Raw genomic sequence first — 17,381 nt, 5'->3', positions numbered from 1 at the left:
AAACAAAACAAACAAACAAAAAAACCCCAAAAAACCAAAAACTGAGCTACTCTTAGAAGATAAATCCCAATTAAAAGTTTTACAAAGGTGAACATGCAGCCTAGTGATAGCCTAGCTCTCAGTGACAGGCTTGTTCAGTGGCTGGTGAACTAACTAGGCTGGTCTAAGAGGCTCTGCCTCGTTGTTATCTTAGGCCATTGTCCCAAACTTCCTAGGCTCAACTCTGAGGAAGCCTAAAAATGGTGTTTTACTAAAATATGAACTTCGGGGATGGGGTCAGGTTACTTCATGAGCACTTGCCCACATGTCTGGGAATCTGCATTCCCACCTTAGTGAAGTAAAGGTTGCCAGTTTCTGGCCATGGCACGGCCACTGCCTGTCTTGTCTGGAAACAGATATTCTCAGTCCAATGTCCATCCCATAAACCTTCAGTTCTGAATAGACAAATGATACTGTGTTGAGTGTGCAAGCCTACTTTAATTTCTAAGTAAACCTCTGATTTTAGCACCCAGATGGATAGTGTTGGGAGGGAGAGGAGGGGCCTGAGTGCTCTCACAAGGCAAGTACTGAGATCACAGAGGAGGACTTTTCCGATGTCACTTCTGGCCTGTGGGTCTTCCTGATAACTCTGAAATTCAGTGTGGTGGGCTCAGAGCCTTGAAAGCAGAAGCCCTTTGGTGATCTCTCCACTCTGCTGAATGTAGTGAAGAGTTACTGGGGTCAGCTGAGTTCACAGGTTTTCCCACAGTGAACTTTTGAGAGTTGTAACGTTGCTTTCTTTCTTTCTTTCTTTCTTTTTTTTTTCTTTTAGCAATAGGGGAATATGAAGACCTTCGAGCAGAGAACCAGAAAACAAAGGAGAAGGTTCGTACTGTACCCTCCCTTTTCTTACAAGCGTGAACGCCTGGGCAGCATACTGCATTGTTCAGCCACCAATTTCAGTTAAGTGTGAATGAGAGAGGTTTCTTTTCTTTTTCTCTTTTCTTTTCTTTTGCATGTGTGGTTCAAGTTAATATCAACTCCAGGCTCCAGATGGCAAAGAATAGCAGGCATGCCACAGTAGGCACAGCCCTGGGAGATTAAGTACACAGTTAAATGTGTAGCAAGGCACCAGGCCAAGCCACACAAGTCCTCACAAATTGTACTTTTCTCCTAATAAATAGTCAGACTTGGGATGCTGGTGATGGACTCAAAGGCTGGAGACATTTGCTTGTAGGACCCAGGCTTGTTGGGTCCTAGAGGGAGCTAGGCATTGCTCTTTACCCAGCTATCTCTCTACACCGTTTGTGTGCATTTGCTCCTGCTGTCTGTGTGAATGATAAACCAAAAGTTGAAAAATACCCAGTGTGAGTACAGGGGAAGAATGATGAATATTTTGATCTAGAAGTTTTGTTTTGAACTATGAAATAAATGAATTCTGTTTATTTTTGTAATCTCTGTCCTTTTTATCTCTAAAAATGTTTACTTAAGATTTATGAGTGTTTGCTGTGTATGAGAGCTTTAAGACTGTAATCCTCGCACTTGGGAGGCTAAGGCAGGATAACCATGAGTTTGAGGCTAGTCTGGGCTACAGACTGAGACCCCCATGTCAAAAAGCAAACAGAGATTTGTGAATGTTTGTGTGCATGGGCACACATGCACATGCTTGTATGTACATGTGTATTTTTCCCTCCTGTTGACCTAGGGAAAAAATAGAAAAATGGAGGAACTAAATAGAAAACATAAAATAGGATAGAAGAACATGAACTATGAATTTATTTTAAAATATAAATGAAAGTTATATATAAATTTAAAATCTAAATATGGGTTTTTCTTACTTACAATCACTAAATGAAGTACTTTTATCAAATAAGATAGGCAAAATATTTTTTTTAATGTCAGAAAATAAATAAAGCAGCCTGAGGTGGTTTTAATAAGAATGAGATTCTGATGTCTCATCTTTCTGATTTCTGAAAAGGGTTATAACAAGACTTAGTAGGCAGCTAACTAGTTATCAAATCTGTAGCATATTTGTACTTCATTTATTGAGCTCTTGGGAATCATAGTAGATTTTTCAATCATCAGATTTGCCAGCTGCCTAGGCATAGTTGGACTGGTGGAGGTAATGGCAGGTGCTTTAGCTCAGATACAGTTATATTTGCTTGTTAGATCATTATTTTAAATCCAGTCTTTAAGGCTTTCTTGCTTTTTAACAATTTTTATTTTATCTTGATTATGTGCATGGGTGTATCTATATGTGGATATGTGCATGTGAGTGCAGGTGCCCAAAGAGGCCAGCAGAGGAGTTCCTAGTGGTTATAAGGCACCCAGTGTGAGTGCTGGGAACTGAACTGGGGTCCTCTGTAAGAGCAGTGACTGCCTTCAAATACTGCGCTGTCTCTCCGGCCCCTCCTTTGTGCCTTTGTAAATTCATCTTTGGTGTTCTCTGAGATCTCATTTCCTTTCCTCTCTCAGGCTACCAGGGGAATGGTAGATGATTTTTAAAATTCCATTCAAAAAGGGAACTGATACATATATCTTTCTAAGGCAAGAAGGCCACAGAGAGTAGTTTGAAAGAAGATTTTCAGTTCTGTTGCCCTAACTCCCCCAAACACAGAAGCCCCAGGGATGTGAAGTAGTCAAGAGGGTGTGCTTAGACCCTGGTCTCTGGCATCTCACAATTTTAAAGTGAATTTCCTGGGGAATGCTCAGGAAGACAGCGTGCTGCCCTTAGCTCAGACTTCAGCTCCAGGAAGAGGTCAGTGGAGTCTGTGTTGCATCTGCCTTTGGACTAACACGGATGGGGAGAACCAAGCATCTGCTGTTGGGCTAACATTGGAGGGGTTCATGCAGGAGGATGGTTTGACCTTGTCTGAATATATAAGGTGAGCAGACATGATGGCTCAGCAGGTTAAAACACTGAGTTTGATCACTGTCCATGGTAGAAAGTGAGGACTGATTCCCAATGTATGCATGTACACATACCTGTGTTGTACACACATATGTCATACATCCACAATAAGAATAAATGAAAAGTATATGTAAGTAAGATAGGAAGAGGCATAGAAGCTGGAATATCTTCATGTGGCTGAGAAAGGAAGAGAAGGAAAACCTTGCAACAGAAGAGGAAAGACTGTGTGCTTTGCTTTGTTTTCTCTTTTCTGTTTCTTAATCCATGATTATCTGTAGACCTCGAAGTGCCCTAAAAAATGAGTGGTTCTATGAACCCCTGCTTTCCCTGTTGGTGTGACCAGCACTGTTGAACTCAGGGCCACTTTCTTCAGTGTGGTCTGCAGTGAACTGTCTGTGGTGCACATGGGATTATAGGTGGTTGAAAGAAGGACTGGGAATAATAACCTCGGCCCAGTAAACTGTTTACTTCTTCTCTGAGCAGAGGATGGCCTGACGCATTTGCAGCATCTGTAGGCATTATTGACCTGTTTCTGCCCTAATTCTTTAAAAATAACTATTAACAGAAATGAGAAGAAAAGAAATGAAAGCAATATGGAATGCTGTGTGTTGGGAAAAACAAAGAAGAGTGGGTGGTTTTAAGTCTACCCCACTCTGTTTACCTTCTATTAAAAGACCGGCTTGCTTATTACTGCAGATTTTTCCCCAAAGTGGGGGGTGTTACAAAGGAGAGAAGCATATAATAAAAGCCTTTTATACGACATAGAATGAGTAAAAGCAGCTTTAGTTCCGGAGGCAGTAAATGGAAGACACTGTTTTTTCTGGGAAAGCACTTTCTTGTGCCTGGCTGCATGAGCTTTATCCAGTCTACATCAACAAATACACGCAGCCATCTTTCCTCTGTGGGGTCTCAGCCTAGAGTTAAATTAAATCCATTGTGGATAGTCATTGGAAGAATTCCTTTTTGTCATAGTTAGTTCAATGTAGGGAAATTTGGCAAAATAGAGGAAGAGGGGGAAATGGCAAGGTATTACTCCCAACTGTGTGTCTGCAAGTTTATTTATCCTTGATGGCAGGCCTTGTTGTCTCAATGGAGAGACAGCAGGTCTGGTTCCTCTGGATAAGATCTGGTGGCTGCTGCCATGTCCCTGTGGATGTGCTCAAAGCCACTCTATTTACAGACTACTATGAGACATCTGTGCCCTCTTATCTCCATGACAAAATGGTTCAGACTGTCTTAGCTTCATTTTACACAAGCACACATAAGGACTTGAGATTCAATGAGTTTCCTGAGAACCTACAGGTAGTGACAGATTCTGAATTTAAACCTGGATCTTATGACCTCTGTACTCTTTTACAAACAGGTAAACTTAAGAGAGTATATTGACTCTCTCCACAAAGACTCTAGCTTTATTTTAATAAGTGTGTGTGTGTGTGTGTGTGTGTGTGTGTATGTGTGTGTGTGTGTGTGTACCTACAAGTAGGCAGTAGCATGTTTGAGGAGGTCAGAGGGCAACTTCAGGTATCATTCCTCTGTATTGTCCATTTTTTGTTTGAGACGTGTTCTCTCATTGGCTTAGAACTTCCCCAAGTAAGCTAGGCTACCTGGCCTGCAAGCCCCTGGCATCCACTAGGCTCTGCCTCTTCAGCTCTGGAGTCACAGAATTGTGCCACCATGCCCAGGTTTTCTTTTGTTTTTAAATCTGGGTTCTGAGAATAAAACTCAGGTCCTCATATTTGGACAGCAAGCTCTTTCCTGACTGAACATCTCTCTAGCTATTTTTTAATGTTAATGTATGAATTTTCCACAGCAAATTATTAGACCCAGTACCTTTTCTGGGTCATGATTATACTATCAATTAGTTTTTACTGAAAAACTGAAAATTTATCCTTTATTAGAAAAATTCACATCTGTACGTATACACATATAAATTCTGGCACCATGCACTCAAAGAAGAGGAATAAAAGATTGAAGGGTAGACCAATGGCTATGGTTTCTGCTTGTATTAATTTACTTGGTGTATGTATATTTATATGAGCATACCATAGCACATATGCAGAGGTCAGATGAGAGCTTGCTGGAGTCAACCAGGGCTCTCCTTCTACCATATGGACCCAGGGATCTAGCTCAGGTCACCAGGCTAAGAGCAATTGCTCTAACTTGCTGAGACATCTCCCCAACTCTGGACTGGGGCTTTAACTGATTTTTTTTCCCACGGTAGCCCTTTCCTCACCCAACAATGGATGTTGGCCTTTTGTTTGTTTGTTTGTTTGTTTTTAATAGAAGACTTTAAAGATAGAATCAGAATTTGTTTGAGCTTGTAAGGAAAGTGATTGAAGGAAAAACCTTTGGCTGAATGCCTTCTGGTCACCATAAAGGAAAATAAATGGAAGTTTTACCTTTTAGTAAAATCACTAATGAGGGACACAGACCAGTTGACAGATAGTTGTGATATTGCCATTGTTGTGTGAGTCTCTATAGTTTGGGATGAAAAAAGACAAAATGACATGAACCCCGCTTTTCCCCTTGTGCAAACTTTTAATCTCTTTTAATAATGATTTAAATGTTGTTTAAGTCTCTTCTAGCTCTCTTACAAGTAGAGTTTTTTTTTTTTAATAAACCATCTGTGTATTCCTCTGTGCTTGTCACATCGATCAAGAGAATTTATCATTATCTCAACATTAAACAGGAAAGAAGCACGTGCTGTGGGTTCTAGTGGAACAAAAACCTTGGATTGTTTGTGTGTGTCTTCTGGTCCTTTAGCATGAGGGTAAGAGGGAACTATGCAATGGACTCTTCTTTCCATTATTTTTGCCCATTTCCCAAATGGTATCATAAGCAGTATGTGAAAAAAGGCAGAGAACCTATCCCATTGGTGTTAACAAATGCTTCTAAATCTATATTTGGGGCATACAAAAATAGATGAGTGTGAGTTTTGGAATCAACCGAACAAAATGTGCTTCTTTAGTGTGTCGCATTCACCATATTCAAATGTTTCAGTCAAAGGACCTTCTCATGTAACTTGCTCGGAATCTTTGTCATAACCGATTAGGGTTTTTTTTCCCCCCTTTCCTATGTGGGGTCGGGGAGCCTCGTTGAGCTTTGAATGGAATGGCATTCACATTTCTCAGGGGGTTGGGGTGTGTGTGTGTGTGTGTGTGTGTGTGTGTGTGTGTGTGTGTGTGCGCGCTTGTGTGTAGAGAGAAGGAGATCTGTATAATAGAAGAATGCCTACCATTAGATAGTATTTATGTTTAATATTATGTTCAGAGATTGAGTTTTGAAATGCATAAATGTTTAAGTGGCTGATTAGAAGTCGTTTGGGTGAGCTGCTGTCACAGTGCATCAGGCAGTTCTGTCAGCCTGCCAGGAACAATGAATGGGAAGAGAACGAGCAGACACTTCCAAGACTTGTTTCAAGAAGCAAGATATATGATAGTGTTTGCATCTTGGCTCAGTTATCTATTGTTACAATTTCATCCTCTTGTGTAATATTCAGAGGTGAAGGTCCCAAGTATATTATTTTTTCAAAAAAATCAATAAAGAAGCCACTCTAGAGAGCAAGATCTGCATCCATTATGCTAACTGTTCATGCATAATACATCCACATACATGCGGCTTCTTTGAGATGGAGTGGCAAGTGGTTGTGCCAGAGAAAAAGTAATTACTTAGCAGTTTGAAAGTGAAAATGAGTCTCTCATTAACAGCAATCTATCCAGAAACAAAGAGCGAGGGTCTCAGTTCTGATGACATGTGTTTCCATCACACACACAATGCCTAGACTTTGGAGAGTGTCGTGCGACAGTGTGCGTGGGGGCGGCCACTCCTCCTTTATCGCCTGTGAAAATTGGAGGGAAAGAACTTTGAATTGGAAGAAAGAAGAACCCCAAAAGAGAAATGAAGCAAAAGGAATTCCATTTAGTGGGAATGACTGAATGTACTGAAGGATAAGCCTGTACAGATCCAGAAAGCACAGGCCAGAGAAGCCAGACTCACCTAGATGGAACAATAAACTTGGTGGTCCTCTCACTACCCTACTGGAGAGTCTAAAACAGGCACCGATGTCTAGTTCTTTCTAATATTGTAAGTTTCCATTTTAAAATAATGTGACTGGGATATTGCTGTGGGGCAGGACCGGAGAAACTTCTGGCTACAGGATATATGAGGAATGAACTTCTAAAAGAGATGGTGTAGGGCTAAACCTTCTGGCAGGCAGTATAACTGCCCAAGTTCTGTCTTTATAAGCCTACAATCTTCTTGTCTTGAACCACATGTTCTGGGAACTTACATCCTGCTTTTTTCATTATTGATTTTTGTTGGTAGATCATAAGTTTTGTGAAACTGCAGAATCTAGGATGTTCCCCACCATGCCCCTGTCGGTGTTGAGCACAGTGCTTAGCACTAGAGGTAGATTTGTTCAGTGCACAGAGACATCCAATTGTTCCAGGAGATAATTGCTTAGAATTCTGCTTCAGTCAGCAGTAAGGTGTTTGCCTACTCGACTGTTGTCTTCTATCCTGAAGGTCCGTGGAGATGGTGTATGGGTTCTAAATTGTCCTTTCTACTAGGTTGACAGTTCTGTTGCATTTGTGTGTGCCCAGATGATAAGATATTAGTGGAAATCAGACACAATTTATAATGTTGAGGTTTTTATCACATAAATCACACACACAGCAGATTATAAATCTTGTCTACATCAGTCCAGAGCGTCTACTGAACCTAGATAAAGAGATTTATGTTGACAGTGTTGGCTGACAGGTAGATGGTGAGCAAGCAGGAAAGAAGATACCAGTTCATGCTGAAGGACATTCCGAAGCAGCCCAGCCGACAAGTGTTCTCAGATCCTGATTTGGTTTCACACGCCAGGTGAGCTTTCACAGGCCAAGATGAGCCTTAACAATGAGATCTGGAAAGCAGCCTGGGCTTCTCCTACAAAGGGCTTTCAAAACCACCAAAACCAACCTCCAGTCAATCTACTGCTTTCTAAAGAGTCAGAACGGCCTCTGCAGACTCACTGTAACATTATTCAGTTTGCTTGGAGCAGCCAGCACTCAGGGCACTGGGTTCAGCTCCAGCCTTGAGCTACAGAGAATTGTTGAGCTTCCTGATGAAGTGATATCGTCCAAAGAACATCTGTTGCTATTACAAAGTTTTCATGAGCAATTCTCAACACAAAAAGAGACGGTCTTTACAGATGGGGCAGCTGCATGAGCAGGGCGGAGGAGAGGGTAGGATGGATGGGGCGTCTCTATGGCACAAAGATACAACCGTGCTGCAGAGCCTGTGTTCACTGTAATGTCTCTGTGTTGGTAGACCAGGAGAAAGGTTGCAGGGTGTCTCCACCTTCTCCTGAGATGATGCTGTAAATGGATGTTTGCCTTCTTGCTTGGTAAATGAGTGCACCCTTCGTATTTCGATCAGTTCTGGTGTGGAATCAGTAAGCTGCATTTGCTGCGTGTATAACCCCTCCCACCCTTTCAGCCTTTCAGCATAGCAGATGGTAAATTCAGTGGCTGCCAGTTCTATCATAATATGGTTGCAAAAAATAGAAAGCAAAGCAACACGAAGACCCTGAGAGAGCGCAGCTGGGGTTGGGAGACAGCTTGTGTCTGTCAGCAACTAGAGGTTAGTATGTGTTCGACTGTATAGAATCATTTCCCTGCGCCTTGGCCTGAGATCTGTTATTAACCTGAGTGTCTACCTAAGAGCAGTGAGTACTGGCATCAAGTCTTCACTCTGAGCTGCTGGAATGGGCCTGCCTATGAAGACCATGCAATATTTCTGAATAGGAAATGGGAGTACTGTTGGTGGATGGTATGTGAAGGCCTTTTCCAGTCTGACGAGGTAAAGTGCTGAGCCCCATCCATGTTTACATTCTCACCAAGTTTCAGTGAAAACTGGGCACAGAAGTGGAAACTAGATACACCTTTAATTCCTTTAAATGGAATTTTGAGAGGCACAATGGGAGACTCAAATGCCTTGAAGTTATAGCAGCACCCTGGAGCACCATCTCAGGATGAAGAATCTTCTTCAGGGGACCTTGTACTTGCAGAAATGATAGTGAAATGAAGAATCAACGAGAAAGTAAACGCCAGCTATGCTGCCCTAGGTGACCAGACTGAAGTCTTCTGGTCTCATCAGAAATTTGGATTCTCTTTGTGTCTTCTGTTGTGCATTGTTGGAGTGGGATGGGCAGCCTGGTGGGAGTTTGGGGAGGTCCAAAGTAAACTGGAGCCAGGTACAGAAGTAAGAGGAACATTCCAGAAGCAGCTGGCCGGCAGTGCCACAGTTGCTGGTTGTATGGTCTGTTGTTGCTCATTCAGGTGTGAGAATCCCGTGCTCTGAAGAGAACACAACAATAAGTGTAGTTTATCTGTTAAACTGGAGCTAGGAACTTGGAGAGAGAGGCTGTCTGTGTTTTTACAGAGGGATTCCCACAGGAAACCTTAATCAGCATGCCTTCAGATGAAAATAGTCTTTAGTCCAGCCTGACTCATTTATGGGGTCATAGGGCCAAGCTGTGGTCAGCTTTACTGACTCAGCCCTGTGCACCTGCTACACGTGTGGTGTCCCCTTCATGGGTGTCTCCTACAGACAGAGATTGTGTGTGTGTGTGTGTGTGTGTGTGTGTGTGTGTGTGTGTGTGTGTGCAGGTGCCCACATACTCACACAGAGGAGAGGTAGAGTATCAGGGTCACACTCTGTCACTCTCCTCCAGGTCTCCTGCAGTCTCTCTGTCTCCATCCCCCCACATCCAGCTTACATGGATGCTGAGAACTTGGATCCTCAGCCTTGCCTACCCAGCACTCTTATCTAACACTGAGCTGTCTCCCTAACCCTGAGACAGGCTTGAGAGCTCAGTGGTCTTTTGTGGAACAGGCCATATTTATTCTCTTAAAGGAAGAGTTCATTTTAACTCAAGGATAGTCAATTGGTCTGTAACCAAGGAGATAACCAGCAGTGAATGACGACTTATCTTAGAACGTCCTACAAACTCAGCTGGGTCACGGTATGCATCTCTAGCTAGGTGAGCAGTACCAACACTGGGTGTGCTGGGGCTGTGGAAAGATTTTTTTTAATTAATTTTATTTTTAATTATGCATCTGTATGTGTTTGTCTAAGTGAGTGTTGTGCATCCTAGTACAATACCCTGGGAGGCCAGAAGAGGCCACCAGGTCCTCCTGGAGCTGGAAATAGTCGCTTGTGATCTGCCTGGCATGGGTGCTGGGAACTGAACTGGGGTTTTCTGTGAGAGCAGTATACACTCGAGGCTACTGGGCCACTTCTCCAACCCCCAAAAGATACTGTGTCTGGGGAAAAATAGAAAAAAGTGCTGCTGCTGCTGCTGTGTGTGTGTTTATTTTTACTTCTCAGCTTGTTACAGTTAAATTTTATCATATGAATTTAATACTTCTTTTTCTCTTTCATTCCAGTGTGACAAGATTAGGCAAGAGCGAGATGAAGCTGTTAAAAAACTGGAAGAATTTCAGAAAAGTATGTAAGCATTTCTAGTGGAGTAATAATCACTTGGCTTTGGGATTGTGTGAGCACATTGAGACCAAGCTGACTGAAGGCATATGATCATCTTATCAAGAGAAAACCGTCCCATTTGGGGGGAAAAAGCCCTGGCATAACTGTGATTTTGAAAGTAATGAAATAAGCATTAATATCCTATAAATGTAATATAAAATGTAAGCTTGTGGTAAGAAAAGTTCACTATGGGAAAAATCAAAGGAAAACAAAGTTCATTTGTTACCTAGACTCCTTGAGAAAAGGCAAAGTTAATATTTTATGTTCTATCCTATGTGGCCTTTCCTTTATGTAATATGTGTTTCTATAGAAAAGTGCATATTTTTAGATTCCATTTTATAGCTTTCTTCTTTCAGTAAATAGTGTATCTATTTTTTTGTGTGTGTCAGTAGAAATATGGGCCAATTTTAATTATTTTTTGTCTATAATATATAATACACACAAGTATATAAACAATAACATTGTAAAGTCCTCTACCCTTCCCTGTCTTTGAAGGCCAACCCCTGCCACAGCTGTATATGCAGTCTGTCATTTCATGGGCTAATATTTTTGTTTATACCATATGGATCATGAAATAATGTGTATGATGTAACTATATGAAGGACTTTTTGGTGCTTAAGGTATCATTTGTCATATAGTTATATTGGTACACATAGCTGTAATTCATTTTCATCATGCTGTAGTGTAGTATGTGAATGTGTTGTGATTTGTTATTGTTGGACCCTGCACATTTTTGGGCACCTCATCTTTACACACATTATTAGTGATTATATATAATACATCATCTATATAGTAATATGCTGCTATAACTTTGTTCAGTCATCACTGTTTCTATTTTGGGAGGTGGGGTTTCAAGACAGTTTCTCTGTAGCAGTCCTAGCTTTTCTGGAACTTGCTTTGTAGACCAGGCTGGCTCATCTGCCTGCCTCTGCCTCCTGAGTGCTAGGACTGAAGGCATGTGCTACCACTGCCCTGCTGATTGTTTCTATTTTTTTCTTTTTCTTTTTTTTTCCCCAGAGCTGAGGACTGAACCCAAGGCCTCTACCACTGAGCTAAATCCTTACCCCCTCTATTTTTTAAAGTACTATCAATAATTCCTGACAGATGCTCATGTCATTATAAAGTCTGATTTGTTTCTTAGGTTAGTAGGTTAGTTCAAGGAAAAGGAACTGTGTCAGGGATTTATACAAATTTGGGCATATAGCTACCAACACTTCATTGCATATTTATAAATGTACTCTAACAGGAGAGATCTTTCTTCAACTGTTCTAGATGGAGGATGGAGGATGGAGATGCAGTTGGGTAGCATAGCTCCCACCTAGCACGTGTGAGGAGGCCCTGTTTGAGTCCCAGCACTTCAAGTCATTCAGTTCATATCAGCCAATCAGTCTGCAGAAAGAGACTTTTTTTGTTTTTAAGATAAAAGCCGGACCCAGCCATTCTTTATTTCATGCAACCGCCCCAGAGAGAATTCGGTCCCGGGGAGCTAGGTCCACGGCAGCCCCGGGCACAGGACCTCACTTAAACCTCCTGCGGAAAGAGACTTTAGGAAGCTGTATGTCCATGGCTCATGGTGGCAATGGTTTCAAGGGAATATTTATCCCCTGCTCATCAATCTGTGGATATTAATTATATAAACTACTTACACATCACTTAGACTTTAGTGAAATGGTTAAGGAAAGAGCAGTTACCGTTTTTCCAGAGTTGGAGTGTTTAAAATCACTCTCACTGATTTAAGTCCTCAGAAAAGCAATAGTAATTTCTTCCAGATTTTTTACTGTTATTTTTTTATGTGACATAAATCTGTTACTTATCCCCTAAGTCAGAACATAGCTGATCAGATCCAAAAGTGTCATATGGGAATATGTCATGGGCAAAGAACCAGACATTGCAAGAAAACAATCCTCTCCCTGGCAAGCTGGACCTTTCTAGATCATTCTGCAAGGCTCTGGAGTCAGGCAGCATGGGCTGACAGAGCACTCAACGAGACATTTTACCATCCTGAAAATTGAAACAACTGTAAAATGCAGTTTATTTCATCATCTGAATACAACAAAGACCATCACAGGGTAATCTTGTGGGTGTTACTGCCTGTGGAACACAAGGGACTATGACAGAAATACTGCTTGTCGTGGATGGACGAACAGCAGTTACATTGGACTTCCTCGTCTCTATGTAGGACTGATGGCATCCAAATGAACATACTTGTAAAGAGCAAGCCCATGGGTGTTGTGGCTAGTTAGTGTGCTTGAATCATTGATAGTGGAGTGGTGTTCTATGTGCAGTGGGCTGGTTCAGGTTTCCTAGGGCTCAGTTTACCACAGCATGTTTCCATACAGGTAGGTGGTAGGGATTTGCTTCCTGTGTTCAGCAGGAATGAAAACAACTTTCCACGTTGCTTTTACCTACCATGCCCCATTCAAAAGTGGCTTTTCCTCTAAATACTCTGGTCATTCTATGAGCAACTCAGATTAGGACCTGAAAGAATTCATTGAAATGCTAACACAATAGTCGCCATTGTTAGATGTGTTTAACTTTCACTTTTATTAAGCCTGGTTAGTTAAAGTCCGGATGGCAGGAAGTCAGAATGTGAATTCTTTAAAGAATATTTTTGTACACTAATTGTGAGTGCGTGAACACATGTGGAGATCAGAGGACAACATGTGGGTGTCCGTTCTGTCTACCATGGGGGTTCTAGCGATCAAACTCAGGTCACCATGATTGGTGGTAAATTTCCTTTACCCACTGAGCCATCCTGCTGGCCCCAGATGTGAATTTTTTTTAAAATTTTTGTCCCCTCAGTTTTTTGTGACAGGATTTCTCTGTGTAACATCCTTGGCTGTCCCAGAACTCACAATGTAGCCCAGGCTAGCCTTGAACTCAGAGATCCTCCCTGCCTCCTGAGTGCTGGGATTCAAGGTGTGTGCCTCCACCACCCAGCCAAATGTGAATTCTTTATTCAGTCTTAAAAATAATAAAGTTTTATTTCTGAGGGTTAGGGATGTACCTCAGTTGGTAGAGTGCTTACCTAGAATGCACAAAGTTATAGGTTTGACTCTCTAGTGCCACATAAAAACTAGGCATGGTGGTGTATGCCTATAATCCAGCACTTTGGGAGGCAGAAGGACCAGGAGTTCAAGGGCATCCCTGAGTATTTGGTTGAGTTTGAATCCATCCTATTTCAAGACCCTACCTCAAAACAAAAGAAAATTTTATTTCTTTAAAAACTGAATTTGAACCAGGTGGTAGTGGTGCACACCTTTAATCCCAGCACTCGGAGGCAGAGCCAGGTGTCGAGGCCAGCCTGGTCTACAGAACGAGATGCAGGATAGGAACCAAAATTACACAGAGAAACCCTGTTTCGAAAAACAAAAACAAAAACAAAAACAAAACAACAACCTGAATTTGAGCTAAATAGTTCATGGTTTGAACAGAGGGTAGAATTTGACATTTGAAAGAGAGCATTGCTGATTTCTTCAGTGTGAGCAAGAGCCCAAGTATCCTTGAACACGTTTCTGCATTAGTAAATTTGGGGTGAATTGCTTTGTGTTTTTAGGGTGTTTGAGGATGAAGTGAGAAAATATGCATAAAAGAGTAGTGGTGGCACACATCTGTAATCCCAGCACTAGGGAGGCAGCGGCAGGTGGATGGATCTCTGTGAGTTCCAGGCCAGCCAAGTCTACAGAGTGAGTTCCAGGACAACCAGGGCTACACAGAAAAACCCTGTCTCAAAAAACAAAACAAGAAGAAAAAGAAAAAAGGAAAGAGTTCACCCCTGTGAGCTGGGATACATTAAGTTCTCAAGAAACACTGCTTGCTGCTACCATCATGGCCATCAGCTTCTGAAGCCATCAGGCTGCCAGGTGAAGTCCTGTTGTTAACCCTGAGAACGTGGAGTTCCCATGGCTCTAGGGATTTGCTTGGCACCTCTGAGATTTCCATCATGCTTACCCACAACGTCTACCTCTCAAAATGTGAGAAGATCTGCCGAGTGAGGCTTAGGCAAGGACTCTGCCAGGGCTCAGGCCTTGCTCAGCTTGGCTTGGCTTTCCTTTCCTAGAGTAAATGCAACTCTGGCCATGGCTCCATGCCATTCTTGGCCCTCTGCCAGCTCTCCCTTAGCCTGTCTCTTGAGTTTCTCCACACAAAGAGGGAAGCCATGTGCCCATAGTAAAGTCCCTTCATGTGCTTGAGACTCTGGTGGTAGACCCTGGGTTATGTTTAAGGCTGTGCACGTTTTCCTGCACAGGTGCCACATGAGAGCTTGTCTGGAAGCCGAGAATGTCTCTTAGTTGGGAAAATTCTTGGCTTGTATGTAGGAGACCGTGAGTTTGATACTGAGAGCCGTATGAATCGGGTGTGGTGTGCAGATCTATAATCTCAGCGTTTTGAAGGTGGAAGCAGCTGCATTTGAAGGTTAAGTTCTTCTTTGGCTACATAGTGAGTTTGGGGCCCTATCTAAAAACAAAACAAAATGGAACAACAAAAACCCCAGTGCCCATAGCAGCGACAACAACAGGAGTCTTTTTAAATGATTGGTATTGAAGAAAAGGGTTGTGCTGTGTTCAGGCCTGTGCTTCGGTGCACCTGTGTGTTGCCCTATTGTGGAAGGTGGAATGTGGAAAGAACTTGCTCAATTAACAAGATCATTGGAGTTGACAGCCTCAACCGTAACAAGTTTTAAAAGGTCCGTGGAACACTGGAGTGTCCTAGAATGGGTTTAGCTGCGCTCTATCAGTCAGAGCTGCATTTGGAAACTGTTACTTTACCTCTCTTGGTCCCAGTGTCCTCAGATAAAATGCCAGGGTAGCATCTACTTTGTAGGAATATTTCTGAGACTTCATAGGAACACACATCTTAGGACAAGGCTAGACACAGGCAGGCTCAGTAAATGATAAGCGGTTCTGTAGCAGACCCAGTGTCTGTCTTCAGCACTTTTCAAACTAAAGGACCAACTTTGTAGGTCATGTTGTTCTGAGTCCAAGAGAACCAGACATCCATGAACCAAAATCCATGCTTTACAGCTGGGTGTCACCACAGGCCTATAATTCCATCACTCATAAGCAGAGACAGGAGGATGGCTGGGAGTAAGACCTGTCTGGTCTACAGAGCAGATCATAGGGCTTTATAAAAAGTAATAAAATCCTGTTTTAATAAAGGGCATATTTTGTGGAAGACAAAAATTTATTAAGTGAACCCCCCAAACCTGCAATGTGATGTGTCCTCTGCTGCCTGTATATAAGAATACAGTATTTTGAAGTCATAGATGAAGAGACAAACTTTTTAATTCACCCAGACTGGTAGAAATAACAGTCAATATATTTATACATGTGAGTTCTTGAAGCCTTAATTTCATTTTATTTTTGAGATGAGGTCTTATGTATCTCAATCTGGCCTTGAACTCCTTGTAGTTAAGAATAACCTTGAACTTCTGATCTTTCTGCCTCTACCTCATGAGAGACAGGATTACAGTCATGTACCAGCTTTCCCAGTGCTGGATGCTAGAGATGGGATCCAGGGCTTCACTCTGTCCATGGAGCTACATACCCATCCCTTAAAGGTTTTTCTTATTATGAAAATTTTCAAAATGATACAAAAATGAGAAGATAGTACCATGAGCCCCTCCTATAGCCATGATCCAGCAGGTATCAATTCAAGTCCTTGTTATGCACATGCTTGCCTGACTGAGGACATTACAATGAAGCTAATGTTAGTCTTTGTATTGCTATAAAACTGACTGACAATGAATATTTTATTGTGAATTTTTGTTTGTTTCTAAAGCATAACAACAGTCTAGGGCTCCTTTCCTATCTATCTACTTTTATTTTTCTCTTTTCTTTCTGAGACAGCCTCTCACTATGTAGTCCTGGCTAGCCTGGAACTTACTGTGTAGACCAAGCTGTCCTCAAACTCAGAGATCTGCCTCCTGAACGCTGGAGTTGAAGGGGTCCGTCACTGTGCCCTGCTGGCCTGTTTTTTCTTTGTTAAACATTGTATCATACAAAAATGGAATATCATAGGTAAAGTGACCAGTCATAGATATGAGAACAGTCCTAATTATTAAAGTAATAGCTAAAGGGTTTTTAAAACCTGGATTCTTTGAAAAGACAAATAAGGCCAGGCCAGATTGCTCAGTGGATAAAGGTACTTGCCTCCAAGCCCAGTGACCTGAGTTCAGTACCCGGGACCTACATGGCAGGAGGAGAGAACCGACTCCAGCAAGTTGTCCTCTGAACTCCACAGTGCACTGTGGTCGCACACACATACACATAGACTCATACATAAATATAGCAAAATTAAAACAAAGGACAAATAAATTCAGACCTCAGAATTTTTCTATCATGTGACCTGACTTTTGGATTTGGAAATGATGCCCTCCTTTTAATAAATGGCCCTTGTTGTATATTCTTCTGAACCCAGGGAGCTGATAAGCAGATGTCCATGCTATCAGTTTTGGCATTGGGTGAGTTTCTGAAACTAAAAATACACAGCACAGTTTAAAATATTCTGCTGTTTCTCTTCCTGAGGGAAAGCTACCCCTCCCCCACCAGACAGAGTGTTAAACCACAGGACAGCTTTTCACAAAATGTTCAGAAAATAAGGGCTGCTCTTCCTCATTATTTTTTGCTAGGCCTAAGCCTCTCAACTGCAGAATGATTTTTTTTCCTTACTTTCATGAGCAAGAATGTTATTGAATAAAAAGTCAGATTCCTATGAAAAATGCAGAGTGTTTATGTTTTTGTTATAAGAGTAGAAATACCAGATTGTGGCAGAAGATGTCAAGTAGTTAAGGCTAAAAAATTCAAAGTAATATTTGATGTTGTAAAAATTGTATAGGTTTCTTTTTTCTTTCCTTCACATTTTTGAAGAACCTACCTTGTAAACATAGTGATAAAATGCCAGGAATATTAGGATTTTAAGGAAATAATAGAGCCTATTATTTAAACTACAATATAAAAGG

At 41.7% G+C, this 17,381-nt stretch overlaps 1 protein-coding gene across 5 annotated transcripts in view; it reads left to right on the top strand.

The window, feature by feature from the left end:
* Positions 1 to 17,381, top strand: part of Shtn1 (shootin 1) — a 100,778-nt gene that overhangs the window by 15,403 nt on the left and 67,994 nt on the right. For all 5 annotated transcript variants that reach the window (XR_004943668.1, XR_004943669.1, XM_036173907.1 and 2 more), the window contains exons 2-3: positions 812 to 864; positions 10,324 to 10,384. Coding sequence is in view for 3 of the 5 variants with exons in the window: in XM_036173907.1 (XP_036029800.1) it covers positions 812 to 864; positions 10,324 to 10,384 (114 nt within the window). In the remaining 2 variants the exon portion in view is untranslated. The remainder of the gene's footprint in view (positions 1 to 811; positions 865 to 10,323; positions 10,385 to 17,381) is intronic.

This window comes from Onychomys torridus, chromosome 1 (genome assembly GCF_903995425.1).
Source record: "Onychomys torridus chromosome 1, mOncTor1.1, whole genome shotgun sequence".
Lineage (NCBI taxonomy): Eukaryota > Metazoa > Chordata > Mammalia > Rodentia > Cricetidae > Onychomys > Onychomys torridus.
The sequence above is the reverse complement of the archived record's forward strand: the minus strand, read 5'-3'. Positions and strand labels throughout refer to the sequence as shown.